The sequence below is a fragment of the Rhipicephalus microplus genome, chromosome 2 (genome assembly GCF_043290135.1).
Source record: "Rhipicephalus microplus isolate Deutch F79 chromosome 2, USDA_Rmic, whole genome shotgun sequence".
NCBI classification, from domain to species: Eukaryota; Metazoa; Arthropoda; class Arachnida; order Ixodida; family Ixodidae; genus Rhipicephalus; species Rhipicephalus microplus.
The window spans coordinates 212,984,590-213,005,146 of NC_134701.1; the positions used below are offsets into that span (position 1 = coordinate 212,984,590).

At 43.2% G+C, this 20,557-nt stretch overlaps 1 protein-coding gene across 2 annotated transcripts in view; it reads right to left on the reverse strand.

Annotated features, from left to right (window-relative positions):
- Positions 1-3,439: 3,439 nt before the first annotated feature.
- Positions 3,440-20,557, reverse strand: part of dia (diaphanous related formin 1) — a 39,208-nt gene continuing 22,090 nt past the window's right edge. For both annotated transcript variants that reach the window (XM_075875808.1, XM_037421566.2), the window contains 11 exons: positions 19,032-19,457; positions 17,317-17,503; positions 13,423-13,619; positions 12,447-12,533; positions 12,193-12,345; positions 11,621-11,750; positions 10,676-10,797; positions 9,564-9,728; positions 8,608-8,743; positions 7,474-7,575; positions 3,440-3,888 (listed from right to left, as the gene is read on the reverse strand). In XM_075875808.1, the coding sequence (XP_075731923.1) occupies positions 3,785-3,888; positions 7,474-7,575; positions 8,608-8,743; positions 9,564-9,728; positions 10,676-10,797; positions 11,621-11,750; positions 12,193-12,345; positions 12,447-12,533; positions 13,423-13,619; positions 17,317-17,503; positions 19,032-19,457 (1,809 nt within the window). In that variant the 3' untranslated portion in view covers positions 3,440-3,784. The remainder of the gene's footprint in view (positions 3,889-7,473; positions 7,576-8,607; positions 8,744-9,563; positions 9,729-10,675; positions 10,798-11,620; positions 11,751-12,192; positions 12,346-12,446; positions 12,534-13,422; positions 13,620-17,316; positions 17,504-19,031; positions 19,458-20,557) is intronic.

Consider the following 20,557-nt stretch of genomic DNA (forward strand, 5'->3'; position numbering starts at 1 on the left):
ACTTGTATGATTTAAATTTTAATACTAGCTGGCGGTACTTGTAGTTGATGAAAATTTTCAGATGTCAATCTCGAGTGCTGCTTTGGACGCAGAAGAAATGAAGATGCACACGAAGCACTTGAAATACTTTGTGTTTGACTTAATACTGCGTTTTACAATGCATGGCCAAGTCACTAATTGTTAAATAGCCTATCAATACCTGCTAAAGTACTAATGCCCATTTCCGACACGCTCATGACAACTTATTTAAAATTATGAATCAACATAAGCGTTTTCAGATTTATCCGTCACCAGGTCCCAATATATATTTTGCCTAAAAAAATTGTTCACCAGGAATTTCATGATCAGATGCACATTCCCAAGCCAACAAGCATTTGAACCAACAAGGGTTAAACAGTGAAAACAGACACATAGACAAACATGAACCACTTGATAAAAACAACAGATTCATTTTATTTGTACCGGCATAGTCCTGGCACTTTAATGAATCTAAGCTCTCTACTATAAACGGACACAGCATATGCCAGCATTGAGCAATGTCCCACTATGAAATACATGCGCTGCTGAAAAATGTGGCATCTGATGCCACCCTTCGGCCAAATGAGGCTTTAATTTGCACTTATAAAGCTTTAGTAGAGATGGAACAAAAGAGGGGGTCCGTTGCGGTTCCCAGCACAGCGAGAGGAGTTGCAGCAAGTAGATGTGCTCTGCGACATGCAGCGAGATGTTCCAGCAAATGAAAATAAAGCACGCATGTGACAAGCCAAGGGCAAGAAACGAAATCAAACTCGTTACCTTCCAAATGAAGTGAGGTAAAAATCAATTAACTAAGCTGGCAGAGGAGTCCCGCGGCTTGTGCCTAGTACTCCATGCTTTAGCAGGATAACAAATGAAATAGAGAGACCTTTGACGTACTAGACACCGCTATGCTCAACAACATACTGCAACATGGATTGGGTGTAGATAATCTGCCATATACATGATACGATGCACAGCTCTTTGTGAGTGCCGTAGCATTTGTGCTCACCTATAAAAATATGTCTTGTATATCACAACGAAACTTCCTTTGAGCATGGTGCACATTTTAGTCTACAAGTAACGACACGCCCCAGTAAAAAATCGATCTGAAGTGGGTTAACCACACTTGCAGTCTTCGAACATCTTTACATGTTTACATGAAGTGTTTTATCTGTACACCGCAGCACAAGAATTCAGGATCACAGCATTTGGCGAGGTCTTGTCAATACGACCTGCCTGTAAGCATGGTCCCACGGCAGTGTGTAAACTGCTCTAAATAGTGTATAAACATTAATATGCACAACTGTCTCTATGTTACAAGAACAGAACCTTCATCACGAGTAGTCGCTTTTACGTCGAGGTAAGGCACTCGCACCACAACCGTGCACATAGCGTGAATTTACATACCATTTTATGTACAAGCATATAACAATCTTACACTTTTGTTACAGCACGGTACTTACACTCACACAACACAGATGAAGTTCATGAAAAGCGCGCAAAATGATAGTTTTTCAAACCCCTGCAGGCTTCGATAGCCATGTCTTGGTCAGCATCAAGAGAAACAGGGAGAAGAACAACCTACACTCTCAAGGGGAAAAAAAATTGCACAATTTGGGTTGACCTTGGCGAAATGAACCATCATGGCTGTTCGTGCATAGCCTTCCTTCTATGAACACCACATGTGAAGGGCTTTAATGTTATTGACTGCATGCACCTTTTTAGTGTGACCAAGCACTTTTGAAAGAAATGCAGTGAGCATGGATTTTTTCTAAGAGGTAACCAGATGAATATTATTCTCGGCAGGCATGATATATCTCGAATGGTGCAACTTCCTTTAGAAAAAAAAAGAGAGTGTACAAAAGCCTTTCTAACTACCGTATAGCCATGCTATCAACAAGAATAGCCAACAAGGCATGGCAGTATAAAGGAAATATACTACGCACAAGCTTCACACCATGGCCAAAAAACTTTGCAAATATATCGCAGGAATGAGAAGAATGAAAGGCCATGTGGACCACCAGCCACGACTTCAATTCCCCTCCCCTTCATCACATTTCAGTCATTAGAAGGACCAATCTACACGGTACCAGCATGTAATTATGAACCTTCATACCACAGCTTTATGCTAACATGGACCAAAGTGGGCACCATACAACACTGCGGCCGTGACACACACCTTGCCATTAAGGACAATTACAGCACATGCCAGTATCAACGGTTACTACCAGTACATTTTGCAAGAGCAGTAGATTTCTGAAGCAGAGGCCACCAATGTCTCGCAAGATTTAACTTGTATGGTACACACCTTCTTCTCCAAGACTAACCTCTTTGCATTACTCTGAGGCCTTTTTTGTGTTTCAGTGTTTGCAGGGCTCAGAGCATAACGACAAAAAGGAGATCACGAAGAGTGCAAATGCATGGCCTGAAAGTAGAAAAAAAAAGGATTGTTACTTTCTGCCAGCAATGCAGCTTGTGCCTGGACATCGAAGTTATAAATTGCACAGGTGGAGTTAAATGTTGCAGTTAAATAACATGGACAGAAAGTGAAATAGAACTGTAATAATGGCCTACTCTGTATTTTTAATGCCAATACGACCTTAACTGCACAATATAACTACATGCCCGTTGAAAATTTTGCTTAACATTGCCGCATTCACTAAAGGTTTTTCCATACAATAATGCAGATCGCAAAGAGCCATGCTGTATATCAGAAACCACCGGTGACCGACGTCGCTAACCCGCAGTCTGGATCGCAAAACTATCTAAAAAGTTATTATGACACAGAAGCGGCAACATTTCAAAATGAATCCAGGCCTTATCCAGCCCTCCTCTCATATTTTTTTTAACCGTAACAGATGCTTCTGTTCCAGTGCTGAAAGTGCCTGCATTCTATGCGCAAGACATTACGAAGTGAATGCGGGTATGTATTTGCCGTTCATCGACTCAGCTACATTTCTTAACGGCAAATTTTAGCACACAGTCATAGACTAATTACAAAGTAACTCGTTCTTTCTTCCCCCTTAAGCTTATACTACGCCAGAAAAAATCCTCATGCTGTCCTCTCCATGACCTGGCATCTTGGAATGTTTGCCGCAGGAGCACAGCCTCATCGTATAAAGTGAAATAATTTACAGTATATAATTAAGGAGCAGGTTTTCCTCGTAAAGCCCTGTATAAAATCAGTAATGCCGACTATGAATGTGAACTTATGAACTGTTGTGATAAGACTTCATATTCTTCTGAGCCTATATTGCATGAAAACTAATGTGAATGATTAGACTCGTGAGGCTACACTCTGTTACAAGGCATATTTTGATATAACACATACACTTGCAAATTGTGAAGAAAAAAAAAATGTGCGAGTACATTCAGGGTTCCTTCTTTCGGGCCTTTTTCAACGCTGCGAAAAAGGAACAAGAACACTATAACTTCATATATTCCTCCTTTAAGTTTTTTTTTTGTTCTAAAATTTCAAACACAGAACAGATTCATCGACGTGAAGCAACAAACAATAAGTCTAATACAAAGCCGGAGAGGGAAAGAAAAGTAATAGGTACAAAACTAGCGATACAAGATGAGAGGCAAATAAAGCGTGTTATTCCTGCGGGGTCAAGAGCACTGTGCGTTTTTCCGGACACGTCCAAGGGAACCCTTTCCCGTCGGCACATTCACAACGCGTTAAAGTCATGTGAAACAGAAAACACGGGTAAAAACAACTCTCGAAGATGGCCACCAGAAGAAGTCAGGAGCACAGCAGTTCCTGTCAGCTCTGCTGCGTTATTGTCCGACATTCGAGATAGTTGGCGTCACCAAACATGGCTGCTCCGCCTCGGGAGCGACTCCTCGTCAACTGAGCCTTGTTCGATGCTGAAAAAAAAAGGAACAAGAAACGAAGTTGCTCGATACTCAGCCGAATGTGCTTCAGAGGAAAAAAAAAAGAAAAGAAATAACATGACAGAGAAAACGTGTCACCAACATTGCAAATGGCATTTTAACATGTTGCAGAGGGCATTTTCAACATATTGCACCATGTTAAATAAACCTTAAAGAAGCACTGACATCAAGTTTCAGAATATAGATGTTCGCTTCATTCAATTGTTCGGTGTGCGTAGGTCCTCATGGCCAAATTTGAAACGCGTCCGTCGCGTCGAAGTTATTTTATTTTAACGGCAAACAGCGAACGAAAGCTGAATAGAAAATGGAGTGCCCCTGCAACACTGACACTAGTGGTACGTGTTCGGTGTGATACATTCAACGCATACCATCCTGAGTGACAATGCGCTAGTAGTGATGACTTCTACTATTCAAGTGTTCTTATCATGGCACCGAAGCCTAGAAACGTACTCACTCATCATGTTTGATCTTTGCCACACCGCTCTGAATGATTTCGGAAAACTACCAAGATGCAAACCACCCATAAAAGAGTGGCGAAAGAATTGGGCAAGACTTAACGTGTCATTGTCAGTCAGCATGTCGGAGAACCGTTGCGAGTTACAGTCGTCTGGTTCGAAGCATGGAAAAAGCACAATGAGGGTGTCCTTTTATTACACTTGTGTTACTTGCCAACACGACCACAAGCTATCAAAGTGGAGTAACGTATATACAGAAATCATCGCTGACAAGTAACACGCAGGTATTGTTAATAGTGAATTTTAGTTTGTCTGTAGACTAATGACTTACTTCCGTCCACCTAATACCGGGCTACTGCCGTCACAACCGTGAGAGGCCAGATAGGTGGGGCCATCAAGAGGCGCAAAGAAGAACCTGGAAACATCGACCCCTTTGGATATGAGCACATCGTGCTCTGCTGCCTAGCATTGAAACCACAGGTCTCCGCCACTTCATCATCTGCGACGGCTACACCACCAGAACAACGGCAGAAATTGCTGGCAATGGTGCTGGGTTCCCGGGAGTCACAAGAGCAACCGCAGTGGGAAGCAGTGGAGGCAACAAAGCATCGATTAGAACGCTGGTGGTGTGCGAACTATCTGCGGGCTAGAACAGGTCCGGCAGCAAATACACTAAACCAATAATAGAGACTTCTTGTGCCATATCCCGATTTCCCATTTTATCACCCGGTAGAAAGGGCAGGTCAACAAATATCATCATCATGATTGATTGATATGTGGGGTTTAACGTCCCAAAACTACCATATGATTATGAGAGACGCCGTAGTGGAAGGCCTCGGAAATTTCGACCACCTGGGGTTTTTTAACGTGCACCCAAATCTGAGCATACGAGCTTACATCATTCCCGCCTCCATTCATTATCATCATCATCACCTGAATGCTGTGCACCAAAAGACAACAATATAGCTAATAGAGACACACGAGCAAGCATGGCCGAAGCATGCGCCTTCAGGCACCTCCTCACTGCTGCTTAAAACGGCGTCCATTTTGAAATCGCTGTTCTGCAAAGGGCCGATTGAAGCATGAATGATACCCGACGTCTCGATTGCAGCACTTCTGAGCTCCTGACTGTCATATTCAACACTAGTCCATGCTTTGTGCGAAGACGACGGCAATGCAGGTGGCAAGTAATGACTGAATGTGTGCACCTAGCAGACGAAATGTTTGCAGAGCAGCTGAGCCTCATGTCACTCTTTTCTGTGGAGAAGTGGTCACCTGTGGCGCAATCAGGAAGAGACCACGAGGTAGTGCTAAAAATGGCGGGCCGGCCGTTTTGAATGGTGCTAGATACTAGTGATATAAATGAACAAAAGTGATAGTTATTCGTGCCTCAGTTGCTTTAGAGGTTGCGAATCGCTACTAGGAAGTCGATAGCTACTCGTTGATGCAAAAATGTCGAAATCTGTAAATTTTATGTCAGTGCTCATTTAAACTGTATCTGAAGCAAAGTTTTATAAAATGCAGAGAAAAAAAGAAGTTTGGGGGAATACAGAGGCTCAATAACGAGAAGCAGTTTAGTCTATGTGAAAAGTACTGGCAAAGTAACCCTCGTACAGCCAGGTCACATGATGCTTGCCAAAGAACTTGCTACTTTCGCGAGTGTTTCCCATTCCACACTTACATGAAAACACAACTGTGCAATCAGTGCTATCACATGGGGTCATACCGGAACGTTGGCTTGGAATCCGTAGTCCATTCAAACTGAGCCGCTGATGAAAACGATTATGCCTATACCGGCAGCTCGGGTCGTTTCAAGTTGCTGTTGCCAAGTGCATTAGTCTACTTTATTGAACACAGAGGGAAATGCACATACAGGTTAGGAATCAACTGCTATAGCGTTTGCATGTTATCACCAGCCTTTTCACCGGCTATATGTAAATAGACTGCTAGGCATAACCACAAGATAAAGAAAAAAAACAACAGGTAAGTACTTACAGTACCACTTCACCTTTGAAAGGAAAGCAAAAAGAAAACAAAGTTGGAATTTCATGCCCTGTTGACAGCACTTTTTTTTTGCTGTGTTGTTAGGCACCTTGCACATACCGATAATGAGCAAAAATTAATTAGCAGAAAACCATGAAGCACAAGGAATTCTTGCAACTGTTTTACAGTTATCGGGGGTAGGTTACAGTGTCATTGCATCCAAGAAATTATTTGGCAACTGTATTGAACATTTTTGTAAACATATTTTGCACACACATTTTTGAAGCACATATAAACAACAATTCATTTCTCTATGATCGAAGCCATGTCAGATGCACCATTTTCGGTTTCCTTATTAGCAGCTGCAGGCTGCAGCCCCTAAACTGCCTGTCGAACGAAATATACTCAAGTCTCATTGTGAAAAAGTTACATCTGCCAAAAAAATATACTTTGCTATGTCCAGAAATTCATTATAAACGATTGTTCGTAACACTGTACCTATTACAAAGCTATTCTTCACTTACTTATTCATGAATGATAATTAGTTATATTCACATTAGTTATAACGAGATTTGAGTGTAGTTGTGTCGTTGCAGTTGTGCGAGAGTCTTCAGAGAGTGCTAGTAAAATTACACGCATTTCTATTGTTTCGTTCTTTCCATTGCCACACTGCGTTTTTCGTCTCGTCTACCCACATCTACGAGCCCCCTACTTCAGGGTCTGAGGAGAAAACGCAATAGCGCGTGCATGTGTTAACATAAAACAGGCTCTTCTTCACCCACTGATGGTGTCTGTTACTGACAACATCACCTAATCATAGAGATAACGTCAGGACAGCGATTGTCAATGGAGAAAAGGCACAGAGAGGAGCATGCAAGCGTCTGTTGATGGCTTAGGGGCCCATTAATGGTTACTTTTTTACATCCATGCTCATTATATCAAGTCCTGCTGCATTAGGTAGTATGAATATTTCATTTCATGCTGGCAATGGTAAGGATCCCTCAAAAGTTATTTCATCTCATAAGTGTATGAATAATTAATCATACCCTAGCATCTAGTTTGGCTCTAATGCCTTTTTTCCACTTAGACCATATAAGTCGATACTCGGAACATCACTCACCATTTCCACCCCTCGGTGGCCGTCGTCTTTGCTTATGTGAAAAGGCAGAGCCCGTTTTCAATGCTTCCAAGAGGCTGTCCATGACACCTTCTTGATCTTGACCTGCAACAGCAACGCTACTGTTACAGCACATGACTAACACATTATATATTTTTAGTACAAGTCGGTCATATATGCCTATTTTTGTCTATAAGTGCTTTGCAAGTGCAGAATATAGTTAGGTATAATATATAAGAGACTCTCGCTAAACGGAAATCTGTTAAATGGAACTGCTTCTTAAATAAAACAACGGCCTCTGATGTGATTGTTTTTGTGCTTGCATTCTCCCCTCTTGTTCATTTTTCGGTAAACGGAACTCCTGTTAAGTAGAACACAACTTCCTGGCCCCTTCATGTTCTGTTTAATGGGAGTTTACTGTATATAAAGTAATCCAACGTACTTGAACATGTGTATAATGAATGTTAACAAACATTTACAATCAGCTTGCTATACGTATGCTCGATACATAAAACCAAGCTTTGGATGAAAGCCACGGTGAACCAGCGGTGATCTCATTTAAGCGGTACCACACACAAGGTATGCAGACGCCTGATACTATCTGTAGCTCTCCGTGAAGTGTGTTGCACCACACACCATCTGGCTGAATGCCCATGCATGCCAACAACGCATACGCAAGATGTTTCAGTTGTTGATTCGGTTTGTTGTGGTGAAAAAGTAGCTAAGGCTGTGCTGCACCAAGCAAGCTGTTCTCACCTACCATGTGCTTGTCTCCTTTATGTTCAAGAGAGATGAGAATCATGCATGCCAAAGTTGTAGCAAGTTGTAGAATCATCATATCTGCCCCTTAGATACTGTTTTCAGATCTTTGTCAGGCATTGAAAGGATAGGGTGCATCACATGCCTGGAGGAATGCCTCTGTTATATACAGCATTTCAACAAAGTGTGTGTACTTGAGTTCGAACACTCTAAGCACTGTAGCCCATGAGTGAGATAGTGTGAAAAGCCCTTCTCTTAATCCTCCTGTTGAATATATTCTAATTTAATCTACTCACACACGTTGGACGGTCAGCAAGGTACACGAAACAAGTTTAGGATCAAGAAAAAACGGAGCACGAGCTGCAAGAGCTCGCTCACCAGAGCTGATGTCGACCAGCTGCTTCTTCTTGGCCATCCGCTCTTGTTTCTCCTTCTCGGCCTTCTCGCGTGCCTCCTTGTCCCGTTGCCGCTTCTCTTCCAGCTCTCGCAACCGGACGTTCTCTGCATGTGCCGCCTGAAATGATCGGTGTCGAGGTGGCAATGTAAACACACACCAGCTTCAGCTCAACTCAATGTCTGCCACACTTGACATTCCTTCAAAAGTGCACGTTTTGTTCCACACAAGCTTTAATGTGCCATCGCTGTTCACCACTTTTTAACCCAATTGCGACTAATCAATGACTGCAATCAATTCACATCTGTGCACCAATGCCTGAATTACTGCTTGAACTATCAAGACACTAGGCCAACTCGACAGCCATGGTAGGGTTTATTATATGCCTCGTTACAAAACTGAGCTGACAGCTACTAATAAAGGAAGTACAATAATTCCAAATTAGTAGTAGCAAGAGTGCATAGGTAGATATCAATGCTGATAAGAATTTTATTGCATGCAAGAACTTTCTTGCAGAGTTCGATGAAAAGGTAAGGATAAAGGAACTAATAAATGCATGATTAGATGGGCTGCCTGCTTTGTATAATTTTATTTTGCACGAATAATCGTATTACAGTTGAACCACTTTATGAGAGCCATGCACCGGGGAGCTCTTCTTGTCTTTTATATGAGGTGTCTCTTATAAGCAGGACACCACATATGCATTTTCTTATCAACACCTATTTTTATGCAGTACCTACTTGACTCTTACATCAGTGTCTCTTATCAAGGGGCTTGACTGCAGTTTCATTCAACAGTACTTTTCGTTTCAATCAACAGCTAGCTAGCATACTGTATTGTGTGCTTACTGTTTGCCTACTGTTTGCACTATTTTGTATTGTGTGCTCTTCCCATTGAATGCCACAGATCCCACAAATGTGGCGACAGACAGAAGGCTTACCGAGAACTGCTCCTTGAAGGATTTGATATCGGTGAAGAACTCATCCAGAGTGTACTTTTTGGACTCGAAGACGTAGAACTCCGCCAAGGCATCGTACAGTTTCTTCATCTTCGCGAACATGCCCGACAGCAGCTCGTGCTCTTGTAAGGCTTGGTCGTAAAAGTCCTGTTTTCAATCGTAAAGGAACAAGCCGATTTTCAGAGCGCAGTCGGAAAAGGCCGACTTTCCCTGTATCAGGACCGTACTCATATTTTGAGAAAGTTCCACATAGGAGCCGGGGTACTTCTTGAATGCGTCAAAATCATAAGACCCAATTGATTATAACCAGTTTCAATACAGCGAACTACTCAGTGAGGGTCAATTTTTCTCAAGTCTATACCCTCGAGAAAGCATCCTTATCTAATTTTAGCATAAAAATTACACGGCGATTTTGAACACTACAGCAATGATGTGTCCTCAAGTAACAGTAAAATAAAGCAAAAATAAAAAGCACTTAAATTACATCGCGAGAAATGGTGGTTCTAGAAAGAAAGAAAGTTGGAAAACTGACATTGACAGTTTTTCACTTTGAAATTTAAAGGGGCCCTGCAACACTTTTTTAGCATGGTCGGAAAACGTTGCCGAACAATAGTCAAGGCTCCCGACAACATGCGAGCCAAATATTATAGCACAGCACGCGGCCTGTAATTCACAATAAATGATCAAAGTCAGCTAAAAATTGCTTTCTTTTCTCTTAACAAATCACAGAATATGCTCAAAAATCCCAAGTAGCAAGCCCATCTATCAGCCATTGGCTGATTTGAACACAGCGCGCTCGCTCGTTACAGAGATCGCCGCAGGAGGCCGCTATTTAAACGCGTGCGCGCACGATATGAACAGTATGATTGTGAACTGAGCAAAAAGCAGGAAAAACCAAGTATCATGCCTGGCAGACTGAGTTGTTGGTGGTTCATATGAAAAATTTTTGAATCTTTGCCAATATGTTCAGTAGAATCATTTCCTTCGACTTTACACTTTACTGAAAAAAAAAAAAACTCGAACTACAAATGGTCAGAATGGATGTCTAAGTGCAAGTGAAGTATCATGCACAGGTACACACTTGCAAAGGATACACTCATGACTTCAGCGAACCGATCATTGGGACCCTGGGACTTGAATGTCTTAAGGTCGGTGCCCAACTGAGCAATGCACTTCTTCATCTGCGCAAGGTTTTTCTCCAACTGATCAGGAGAAACTGCAAATGTAAAGAACATTGAAAGGGGTTAGAAGAAAAGAGCAGTAGCAAGCGTGAGTTACCATACATCACATAACGCCAGTCAAATCGGGGTATGTCCGACAGTCCCTGGCTTACTTTTGTTCTCCTTGCTTCAATGAATTTGTTACACTTCCCCAAGATGCCTCCCGAGAAGTTTACACATTACAATTACCAATTTAGCAGGCTCAAGAAGCTGATTCTGTGTTATAATTATGCTAATTTAAGGAGATGCCCACAAATGCACACTGGCAGCACCCAACATGAATGCAGCTAGAAAAATGGGTTGCCGAGGCACTTACAGGGCCGGAAACTGCATAGGTCTTCACTGATGTTTATGTCAAACATGTTTTATCTCTGATCATGGAGATGTTTAGGAACGTGTCAGTGACATAAGCAGTACCTTTAGCATGTTGACAAGACAAGGATATTATAGTCGACAATAACCTCAGAAAGCATCTTTTCAAACCAAGCTCTTGAATGAACTTCTCTCTTGAAGTAACCTATCGCTGCTGAAATAAAATAGTTGATGCTCTAATGAGCTAAAGTAATAAGTCACTCGTTTACTACCACGAATGAGGAGCATACGAAGATGCCAGGTCAAACGGAAAGAAATCTAACAAATCTGTTAAAAGCAGTGCTACGTTGAGGCAGAAACTGTAGAATTAGAAAGCAAGCAAAAGTTCACAAGCCATGGAAGTAACATTCACATGGGTCAAAGAATCTTTTTATAACATTAAAACTTGGAAAAGCCATAACTACACTGACAGTTTTTTCAACAACACTATTTCCGATTACAACTCACCCCGTGCTGCTTTCTCTGCATAGCTAAGCTCGTCGCCAAAGGACAACACGTCGGGGAACTTCTTCTCTATTGTCTCGGCCAGAAAGTGGAGCAGGGTTGTCTTCTGGTCGTGCGATTTCGTTCCTGAAAGCTGAACAAAGCAACACGCCTGAAGCCTGAAGTAGTTTTTCAGAAAGTGAGACGCACGCTAGTTGTATTAAAGAAGTAGGCATGATGTCACTCTCCTCTGTCAGCAAGTGCTACTTAACCATTCGTACAACTTCCTACACTGCAAAGCCACGATTACAGTGACTGGAGATGATACGTTGTTCAACTTGCCAATGAGTACAATGTCTGTTATTGCAACACAAAAAGAACAGAGTCCAGAAGGAGATGTGCATGTGCACATGCGTGATTATGCTAACTAATGAATATTTCTCTCCTGCAAAGTTTCAAACGGATCCACAGTCCATTATAGACCTTTGCATTAAATGTACCTGCAGCTTAAAACCCTACCACACTGAACACTGAGAGCATGGCCAGATGCTTCCAGATGAAAAATGTTAAAAGGCAATTGCCAATGCTTGCGATACCTTGGGCAAAAAGCTGATGTCGAAACCAATGGCCTGCGCATTTCTGGAACCAGTGTTCATATAATTGCCAAGCAGCAGGACGAGTTGCAACACTTTCGCGAATTTCTGGCTCGACTTGATCTCCTCGCATGCTTCAGTGGCTGCCACAATGCTCTGGACAAACAAAACAGAAACAGGGTCACAACGACGCATTTATGCATCGTAGATAGCAGACTTCCGCTCAAAAACTGGTGCTGCAGGCATGGTGAACTTACGGGTTTTAGGTCCTGCACCATTTCTGTGAATCGAAGCTTGAAGCTGATAGACTCGAGCCTTGAGTGAATCCTCTTGATGCTCCCAATCTGGAAAGCATTGATGCAGTCAAACTTTTTGGGCTTGTTGGCTATTTCTGATTTTATAACAGTGGTACCAGCGACTGAAGGAGAAACTTTGCCGAGCACTGCGAGTGCCCTTTTCGACTCCTGTCCATTGTTGCACTGTTCTAAATTCAAGATGAAATCATGAAAAAGCAATCACATCACTTCCAGTGCAGACAGACAGGAAGTGATCAATAAAAGAAGTAATTTTCAAAAAGCAAATCACTGTTGATGGAAGGAAGCAATAATGCGAGACACCTTTGCCTGTGGCAAAGAAAAAGGCAACAAAAGTGGATAGAACAAATCAGGCTAAATGAAAGACGTGAACCAAGAATACTGAAGTGACGCTTTAAACTGAAACTATGGTAACTATTGTTTTTTCTTTTGCTGCATAATAAGATATTAGACACCACCAGTAGTTCTTCAAGGTTTTTAAATCACAATTTAATGTACAATGCACATTGCAACTGAGCGCTCCAGTCTATGAATATTTGCTATTGCTTGTTTAACAATAATAACACTGAAATATGTTGGGTTATCTCCAACTCCTTTACGATGTAAAACCTATTTTAACTGATAAAGGACTAAATATCACCCGGAAGACACTGGTGAAAGCTACAACGTTGTGGCAAACTGGTGTCTTTAACCTTTTTTTTTTCGGAGAAAACATTGCAACACCACAGCTTTTTTCTCAGGGTCAAGGTAATGCCACAGCGACAGTGTGCCTTTTCTGTCTCACCAAATGTCTTCTGACTCTTCTTATGACAAGAGCAGCATTTTTTTTTTGGGGGGGGGGGGTATTTGAGAAAGGCAACTTCTTAGTATAAGGAAAACATTTTTCTCTCTTGTGTATGCTTCGCAAGAACTGCCTCACCGTGATGGCAAACTGCTCAGCCTCAGCCAAATCGCTGAGGTTGTCTTTGAGCTCACAGAGCTTCTTGAGCTGGTCAGCCTCTGGCATGTTCTTGATGAGCTGCTGCAACATGGCTTCCGTCAGGTGTTCCTCGTTAACCTCCAGAATGTAGTCACGTATCGTGGCTGCCGACATCTTTAGTGAGCCTTGCAATATCACTGAAAAACACAGTGCAAAATAAAAGTGAAACTATAGGGGGCTGCTGTGTTTATGTAAGCACTTCGAAGATTAAACAAGAGACACACAAGAAACAAAACACAGGAGAACGCTTGAGCTCCGCCATCAAGAGTAGATCGCGAAAGCATAGTCAAGCCTCGTGCACTTCGCCTTCTGAACTGCTGGCCTGCTTCAGTTCTCGGTGCACGTCTCAACCCTGCCATAAGGAAACGAATGGCTGTGCTGGTAACAGTGGCCATTTCAAAGTATTAGCGCTCACCACCTAGCAGCCATGCCTGTGAACAGCACTAAAAGGGTCAATGTTGGAAGAAGACATGTTACCACGTTGCGCGCGTTAAAAAGTGGCGGCATAGTTCCTTTATGTTCCTTTATGGCCAGCACCCTTTCGCCTTCGACAAAGCAACGCGATCTGACGCCACAATTGAGAAACTTCAGCACAGCGGTAAGCTAAAGTGCCGTGTTGACCCTACTACGAAGCCATCTTTGTTTTTTCCGATCATAGTTGCCAGCACACTGAGCGATTTATGGAGTTACGAATAGCAAGCACAGTTGTAAAGTGCCCACTTTGCCATAATTATTCTTTTTGTTAGTCAGTGAAGGGCCCACTATGTGTCCGTAGGGCAACACGCGAACCTATGCAGTGGTTCACTTTTTGATGGTTCTGCTGCTTATGATGATTAAATATGTCTGAAAGCTTTGTATTGAGTGGGCCTTTAAAACACCCACTCACTGCTAAATTCCACACTTCTACTATACAATATATGATGCGTTAAAAAGACTCCTTCCACAGGCGTGGAAGCGAACTTAAGTGTTTTGGAGCAGCTCAGGGAGCAGGAATAATGCTGTTTTGGAGCAGCTTTGGCACAGTAAACGGAAAGTTTTGGAGCAAGTTCGGGGCTCCAAAAAGTGTGTTTTAAAGGAACGTGAATCATTTTGGGAGCAGCTTTCTAGAGTCAAACGTCATCGTCAGTAAAAGTTATTTCTGGTAAAAGGATAAATCCAATGGTTCTTACTAACGAATTATATGTGGGGTTTAACATCCCAAAACCACCGTATGAGAGATGCTGTAGTGGCGGGCTCCAGAAATTTCGACCACCTGGGATTCTTTAATGTGCCCCCAAATCTGAGCACACGGGCCTCAGCATTTTTGCCTTCATCGAAAATGCAGCCGCCGCAGCCGGGATTCGATCCCGCGACCTACGGGTCAGCAGCCGAATACCTAAGCAGCTAGATCACAGTGGCGAGGCAATGGTTCTCACTAAACATTCAGTACTAATGAGCTACCAGACTTACCACCCCCAAATGTGTGGTGCCTGTGATACAAAACATGCTCAATCAACACTTGGATTGAACCGAAAAGAAACACATATTCCACGTGGTGAAAACAACAAACTATTTCTTTACATCAACACACCCACTGCAAAGAGTCTTGCTAGCCACCGCAGCGTTGCAACTGCTGTTGCACCTAATGTGTGAAACGAAGTATAGATAATCGCGGCACACTTCGCTTGGCGGAAGTTTATTTTTCTGACGCTAATTAAGCACACAACTCTGCTCATCTGTGCTCAGTCTGGAGCGAAATGGGGACGAGCAAAACTCGGCAAATCTGAGCAGACAGAAGCGCGAGCCACCCGGCAGCGTGGGCAGAGTAGGCGCCACGCTGTACGCAACTACCCAGGAAATTATCAGAGTCCACGTGACCGCTCTGCGTTTCAATGAAACTGTCAGTTGTCTCTTAGTATCACGGTAGAGAAGAGCACATATGTATTGCAGAAAGCCGATAGTGTCTGTTCTATCGCTATTTCAGTCGCTGCGTATTCCGGACAGACCGCACCCTGTGATAGCTTTGAAATGCTCCTTAGCGTCAGTACTGCGCGCTATTAAAGGATCGTTCCGAGAGTGCAAGCTTAGCATCTATTTCTCACTTCAGCAGAACTAAGAAAAGACTTTCTGGTGGGTACTTTCGGCAACATCTGCTGTGTTACTGTATCTGTTTCAGGAGATATACATTTGTGCTTGTAAGCGCGCAGTGCTATTTAGTGCATGATCATGCCGCATTCCCGGCTGGTACAAATTATCCACGTTATTACTAGATAATTCACAGTCACTAATGTTGAAGCCACCACTATAGCGGGAATACCACGGCGATAACTGCAATGAGCAGACCACTAGCAAACCAAAATACAATGCGAACTACACTGAATATAGATGCCGTTGCGTCCTGTCCTGGCCAACGCTCAGTGTTGCTCGGTTGACAATAACATTCGGTCAGATTTGGCGGCCTACACTTCCCCAATCGACAATTATTGAGGAAATTGACGTTTATGCGGAGCCTGGTGCAGCAGCTCGGATTGGCGCAGAATGGCACAATTGGCACAGCACTTCCACTACATGGCATTCATTCATATGGTAGTGTTTTTTCAAAAGCAATTTCACGAAATATTGTGGCTTCAGCCACAATATTCAGCCACGAGGATGGCCTGAAATTGATCCTCACTTGGTCCCATCTTTCTTGATTTTTCGACCTCGGACATGATGATTTTACGTTCACAGCCAACGATTTCGACCCCGACACTCTAATTTTGGCGGAACGAGCTCTTTGACGCTATCACGTTAAAAGACATCATTTCAGACTACCAAAAGAAGGCCAAAAGAAGGCTTCTATTCAGTGAATTGGTGAAGGAAACGTCTAACTTCTACATCAAAGCAGTATGACTGCAAAACCATTGCATAACCAAGAGTGATTTCCGCGGTGTTGCAATGTCAAAACTTCAGCTTGTTGGCACTGCATTGTGTCGGCAAGGTCATGAAGAATTGGAGCAAGAATTAGAAGAGCCGGCAGAAAACTAAACAGGTCGGTGCCGGCAGCTGTTTTTTTTTTTGCTTTTGCTAGGCATGTCGCTGCAAAATTTGTTTGCCAGAGGTGGTGCCAAGGTGCTGCCCAAAAAGAGCACTGTGCAAGAGTTCCGCACAAATTTGCTAGTAGCTTTGCTTAAGAAATTCAGTAAAACTATGCCTTCACAGTAGAGGCAGGATGGCATCTCAAGGCTTTTATTAAGGTACTAAAATTCATTTGTCAAGCTCTGTGAAGTTACGAAGCAAGTAGCAAGCAAAGCCGGCTACCATGCTCGCCATCCATGAATCGTAACAGCCATTGCCAACCGAATTTCATATTTATACATTGTTCAGGCTACTCAACGAAATGAACCAATGCTGTCAAATTGCGAACTTAGAAGGGCTAAGTTTTAATCCCAGCACTTTACCAAATAAACATCTCTACCTCACTACAAGCAGGGCAGGAGAACTAATATTGCTTGTAGAAACAGAATAGCAAAAACATTGATTACAAAATCAGATTGCCCCTCTTAAGTTTACCAAGCCATGAACACTGAGTGACATTTTTCGACTTTCAAAATTAGGAAGGTTGACTGATGTATGAAAAGAACAAAAACAAACTTTATATCAAATCTGCTCGTTATTCCTAATAAGTGCAAGTACAAATGTGAAGAGCTTGAAAAGCAGCCTTCACACCTCCCCACTCTGCAAAACTATGCGGCATTACAGGACGACATTAGTCCTAGTCACAGGAGAATTATATAGCACAATACACGTCAGCAGTGCTACATTGCCAACAACACTTTCAAAGAGGGCAAACAGAAATGTGCAAAAAAATCTCACTCAAATTTTGAGCCGCCTTTCCATCAAGAACCTTGAGTTCTTTTGTCTTTTTCACATTCACTTTCTCTTCCGTCTTGTCCTTTTTCATGGGTGGCTCTGACGAAAACTTGGAGACCAATCCTTCAAAGATGTCCTCGCTTTCGAGTTCATCCTCCCGCACCTTGACCCAAAATGCCTTTTCCGACACCTGCAAGGGAGGTCAAGAGCAGCTCATCGATGAATATCAATGAAATCAATCAAATCTTCATTTTCCCACATTTTGTTATAATTTGTTGGGGGTCCTTCAGGTGAAAAGCTGTCGTAAACAGCTTGGAAGTGCCTGAAGGCTCTTCATGACATCACCACAGACAGCTTACAACAAAATGAAGTATATATAAGCAAACATGGGTTGTATTATTCAAAACATATTAGATATCAGTTTGCGTACAACAGAGGACACTTGACAGAGTTACTGGAAAGTAAAAAGCAGCAAAACAATGCAACTTCACATCATAATTACGAAACTAGAATAAATACCTTAAGTATACCAAAAAGGAGAGTGATACATTGGTGAAAATTTATCAGATCCACCAGCTTGTTTTCACTCACTGGCGTCGTGGATCATTGGAAAACAAAAAACGACGTCTCATTTCTTTTCGCACAGTACCGGCAACCTTCAAACTACCTTGCAGCAAGATCAGAGCTGCAAAGAGAACTTATAGGGACAGCAAATGTGTCATGAATTTTACAGTAAATGTTAATTATGTGTGCAGAACATCTCTTAGTAAACCGCTGTCCAGAAACGTAGACACCTTTAGTGGTTCTAGGATACACCCATGCGGTACACATACACACAGGTAAAGAACTCTGCCACATGCTCCCCTGTTTGTCATATTGTAACGCTGCTGCTGCTTTTCATGTACTGGCTTGCAATGATTGCAGCTTCCAAGCAATATGCACTGGGGTGTGGTAGCAGCCATACTCTTTTTTCTGTGGCAAGTTACACTGGCCTGTCGTGAGAAATATATTTGAAAAGTAGCAATATACAGGGTTGTTAAATTGTTGAGTGGTGAACGCTAACGCTAGGCCCACAACACCCGCAAGCTTTGCGTACGGTATTTCTCTACTATTTGAATGCGGCCTTTGTGTCTTAAATAAAGGTTGCCGTGTGTTGAACTTGTGGTGTTATTGCTAAGGTAAGTCTTTATTAGTACTTCGCTAAGCTTGTAGCTGATAGCCTGAGAATACAGATTTGCGGCCACTTCATTTTCTTTTTCGCTCTGTATGTTTTCACTTAAATTTTCCCCACGTAATTCTCACAACCCCCAACTTTTTATCGATTTTGCAAGGATTACGCAACTAAATACGTTACGCTTTTTCACATCACTCTGATTTCAGTTGTTAGGGCTCACAGTCTTTTAATGCAGATTCAGTGAGGGAGACTGCTTTTACCTCACCTAGTTGGTTGGTGGCTTCTTGTGATAAACAATGCTAAGACAGAGCCCCAAGGTTGGGAACGAAATTTTGATTAAATCGCAAGAAGTACTTCATTTCGCCCATTTCCTGCCCACTGTATCCATCTTTGCATGGGGACACGCATACCAGAGTAGCGATGGCCGAGAAAACTGTCATTTCGTTTTGTATGACAGTGCGTTTGCTGAATGCATTGCACTGCAGAATAATGTTAAGGTACAGTGAAAAGGAAAAAAAGGATGAAGCAATACCAGTGCCCTTACCTTCTGGGGCATGACCTTTTTCCAGTTGGCCCTTTTGAGAGTGGTACCGACGGTGTACTTCTTCTTGGGCTTCATGCCGTGTGGTAGGGATTCAGGCTGGATCGGCGACATGGGAAGTCCCCCATTGGGCATCTGGCCCAGCATGGCGCTCAGGCCCGGTGGCGGGGGAGGGGGTGGGGGTCCCCCCATCCCAGGCATTGGTGGAGGTGGGGGTGGCCCCATCCCTGGTAAGGGAGGGGGCGGTGGGGGCCCACCCATGCCAGGCAACGGGGGAGGTGGTGGGATGCCAGAACCAGGAGGAAGCGGAGGTGGAGGAGGTATGCCCCCACCTCCTGGCAATGGTGGAGGTGGAGGAGGCGGAGGTGGGGGTGCCCCACCTCCGGACAGCAGACCAGGGGGCACGTTCAGTTTGGCACTATTGGGGCTCTGGGCCGGGACAGAGAAAGTGGAGAATGAGAAAATTTAGCAGTCAGACACTGCAGTTGTGATACAAGCAACTGACAATACAATTGTGCAACACAATAGGAAACCTATATGAAAAGACTGTCCACTGAGACATCAGGGTAAGCAGTCTTAATGGCCAACATCATACGTATTGAAATGAAGGGCCAAGGAGAAAAAGTAGGCTGTCCTAAAAAAATGACAGCATATCCACAGGGTAAATGATGGAGAGTGGGCGAAGCTCTTATGTATTAAAGAACGCCAAGGGAGACCACAAGTTTTATCACACGAACGACAACGAAGATAGATGGTGGCAGACGAATTTCGACGACTCGAGCAGCACCGGCTGCTCACCGTCACGCACCAATACCTCCAGTCCTTGGAGCAAGACGTCGATCAAGCCACCGAATTCACGTTCGCTCTCCTCAATATCGTTCCCTCACTGCACACGTAGACGACGTGAAACGAGACCCCGTAATTTCTAGCCCCATCGTTCGCTTCACTGAGACTCGGAAAGTCGCAAAACAGGATACGTCCCCGTCGCGTGTGTCGACGATTCCGATCGGCCTGCCCGTGGCGTCTTAATTTACGTGAGGCAATCGGAAGGCTGAAAGAGTAAAACTGCCGCTTTCTACTGGAACCAACTAGAGGGCTACAAAACGTCTAGTGTGGGACAATTTTGCACTTTTCAGCGAATATGCATTCGTTATATAGTACTAGTAGCGCCAACTATGGCCGGATATTAGACTCAACGAGCGGTGGTTACAAACAAACGACAACAGGTACGAACGAGTGACGCCATAAGGAGCTTCGCCCCTAATAATACTCAAGATATGTAAAACAATTATGACTCAAATTAAGCATCTTCATAATACCTTTGAAAGTAAACAACCCATTAAAGCCCAATAGTTGTGTTATATCGATAAGAAAGGAAAGAAGGGGAAGAGGGAAGCTTGCGGTGAGAAATTCGTAAATGGGGGTGGGTGTTGGATCCGACGTTTCAACAAGCGGACTTGTCTCTTTCGAGATCGCAACTGTCACATGAGCTCTTCTGATTGCTAATAGGGTAGATCTGGATCGGATTT